The 2833-nt window shown below is 38.9% G+C and overlaps 1 protein-coding gene across 1 annotated transcript; it reads left to right on the forward strand.

Annotated features, from left to right (window-relative positions):
- Nucleotides 1-2572, forward strand: LOC147388536 (uncharacterized). The gene has a single exon (XM_086419865.1). The coding sequence runs from the start codon at nucleotides 178-180 to the stop codon at nucleotides 2158-2160; it is 1983 nt and encodes a 660-aa protein (XP_086275991.1). The 5' UTR covers nucleotides 1-177; the 3' UTR covers nucleotides 2161-2572.
- The last annotated feature ends 261 nt before the right edge of the window (nucleotides 2573-2833 follow it).

The following is a 2833-nucleotide window of genomic DNA, read 5'->3' on the forward strand; positions in this document are numbered from 1 at the left end:
AAATTCATTTACCAGTGCCGTTTTCACAGCTAGTTTGAGTTAAAAACCGAACCTTCGCTCTAAGAAGTTTGAAAATCTGCCGTTGGTTTCCCATCTCACCCGGCAAAAACCATATCGTTTCTTCTCCTCTCTCACAGAAACAGAAACATAACCAGAACAACAACCTCAACTCCTCATATGTCGAAAATACCCTCAACTTCCAGAGAAATCTCTATCTTTCTCTTCTTCCAACTCCTTTTCTTCCTACCCTTCCACGTAAACTCCCAAATCCAAAACCATGAAGAAACGATCCTACTGAAACTAAAGCAAGAATGGGGCAATCAACCGTCGATCAACAAATATTGGGATCCATCACTAGGTGGGTCCCACTGGGACTGGACAGGTGTCATCTGTTCCGAAGGTTTCGTCACCGGCATCGTACTACCTGATATGAACATAACCAGCAAAATCCCACCGTCCATCTGCAATCTCAAAAACCTCACTAATCTAGATCTCACTCTCAACTATCTTCCTGGAGAATTTCCTACCGTTCTCTACAACTGTTCGAAGCTCGAAACCCTAGATCTCTCTCAGAACTACTTCGTTGGCCGGATTCCTGACGATATCGACCGGATTTCGACTCTCCGTGAACTCAATCTCGGTGCGAACAACTTCTCCGGCGACATTCCTTCCTCGATTGGACGACTTCCGGCGTTACAGAAGCTCTATCTTTTGCAGAATCTGTTTAACGGTTCGTTCCCGCCAGAAATCGGTAATCTCTCGAACCTCGAAGTACTTGGATTGGCTTATAATCCATTTTTTCCGTCGAGGATTCCTTACGATTTCGGTCGATTGAAGAAATTGAGGTTTTTGTGGATGAGTGATTCGAATTTGTTTGGAGAAATTCCTCAAACGATCGGTGATTTGGCAGATCTGAAACATTTGGATCTTGTTTCGAACAATTTGAGCGGGAAAATCCCTAGCAATCTGTTTCTGTTGAAAAATTTAACAAATTTGTTTCTTTTTAACAACAGATTGTCTGGAGAGATTCCTAGAACGGTCGAATGTTTGAATTTGGTCGATATCGATCTTTCCAATAACTATCTCACTGGATCGATACCAGAGGATTTCGGTAAATTGCACAATTTGAGGAATTTAAATTTGTTTTTTAATGAATTAAGTGGAGAAATTCCATCAAGTATTGGACGGATTCCATCGCTAACAGGAATTAAGCTGTTTAGGAACAATTTGACTGGTGTTCTTCCACCAGAATTAGGTTTTTATTCGAATCTTAGAGGTTTGGAGATATCCGAGAACAATTTTTATGGAAATTTACCGAAGAATTTATGTGCGGGACGCAGTTTGGTTGGTTTGGTGGCTTTCTCGAACAATTTCAGCGAAGAATTGCCAAGGTCGATTGGAAGCTGTAATAGTTTGACAACGGTTCTGCTTCACAATAACAGATTTTCTGGTGAGATTCCTTCTGGATTCTGGTTATTGGAGAATCTAGAGACCGTAATTATACGTGATAATTTGTTTACTGGCGAGCTTCCTCATAAGTTTGCACGGAATTTATCTCGATTGGAGATGAGTAACAATCAGTTTTCTGGTAAAATTCCTTCCCAAATCAATGCTTCGAAGAATCTAATGGTCTTCCTCGCTAGCAATAATCTGTTTTCGGGTGAGATTCCTTTAGAATTAACTGCTCTCTCTAGTCTTCTCGCTCTTTTCCTCGATGGAAATCGACTTTCTGGTCAGATTCCGTCAGATATCTCTTGGAACTCATTGACTACTCTTAATCTCAGTAGAAATCAACTCTCTGGTCAAATTCCACACTCCATCGGCTTACTTCCCGACCTCAATCAGCTCGACTTATCCGAAAACCAACTTTCAGGTGAAATTCCTTCTGAAATCGGCCACTTGAAGCTCACTTTCTTTAACATCTCTTCCAACAAACTCTCGGGTAAAATTCCATATGATCTTGAAAACATGGCATACAATACTAGTTTCTTGAACAACCCTGACCTTTGCGCTGATAATCCAAATATGAACCTTGCTTCTTGCATTTCGGAACCTCGAGATTCACGAAAACTATCTTCTCGACTTCTCATCTTGATTGTTGTTCTTGCGGGAACACTATTTCTTGTCGCACTCGGTATTCGTATTCGACAAAAGACTTGACTTTGAAGGTGTTATTCTAGTAGCCATTCCCCCACACGTACACGTTGGAAATCAAGTGTTGCATTTAGGAATTATAAAGTATAATACAATATTCAAGCGAATAGTATGTTGCTTAGAACAATGTTTTGAAGGAGACATCCAGTTATTGGATCAAAAACTTGGTCAGATAGATTTGTATTTATTAAAGATTTTAAGCTTTTAAGGTTGAATCGTATAACTTGGTCAGATGGATTTGTATTTATTAAAGATTTTAAGCTTTTAAGGTTGAATCATATACTATATTTTCTTTGTTTGTTTATAAATTGATTCACAAAAGTGGGAGGTTCAACCCGTTTTACAAATTGGTTCTGTTTGAATCAAATTAGTTTTCTTACAAAATCTGACTGGACTGTTCATTATTGTGTGGGAAAATTATCAAAAAATAAAAATAAAAAAAGGGTGAAAATCTTAGTTAATTATCAATAAATTTTTTTTTTAAATTTCTTTTTTACCAAAAACAACTTAAATCTCTGGCATGTCTGACATTTTAGTAACTCGTTGGACAGTCCAACGTGTTATGTTATTTTTAGAATTTGATTGACAAAAACGCATCACGAAAAGAAAATGAACTCCTCGCCCTGCCCCTGCCCCTGCCCCTGCCCCTGCCCCTGCCCCCAAAGAAAAGAAAAAATGG

Source organism: Akebia trifoliata, chromosome 12, assembly GCF_017979445.1.
Source record: "Akebia trifoliata isolate Shusen 1 chromosome 12, ASM1797944v1, whole genome shotgun sequence".
Classification (NCBI taxonomy): Eukaryota; Viridiplantae; Streptophyta; class Magnoliopsida; order Ranunculales; family Lardizabalaceae; genus Akebia; species Akebia trifoliata.

Bases quoted from the DNA above. Each gene is read 5' to 3' on its own strand.
- LOC147388536 (XM_086419865.1), top strand. From the start codon at position 178: ATGTCGAAAATACCCTCAACTTCCAGAGAAATCTCTATCTTTCTCTTC.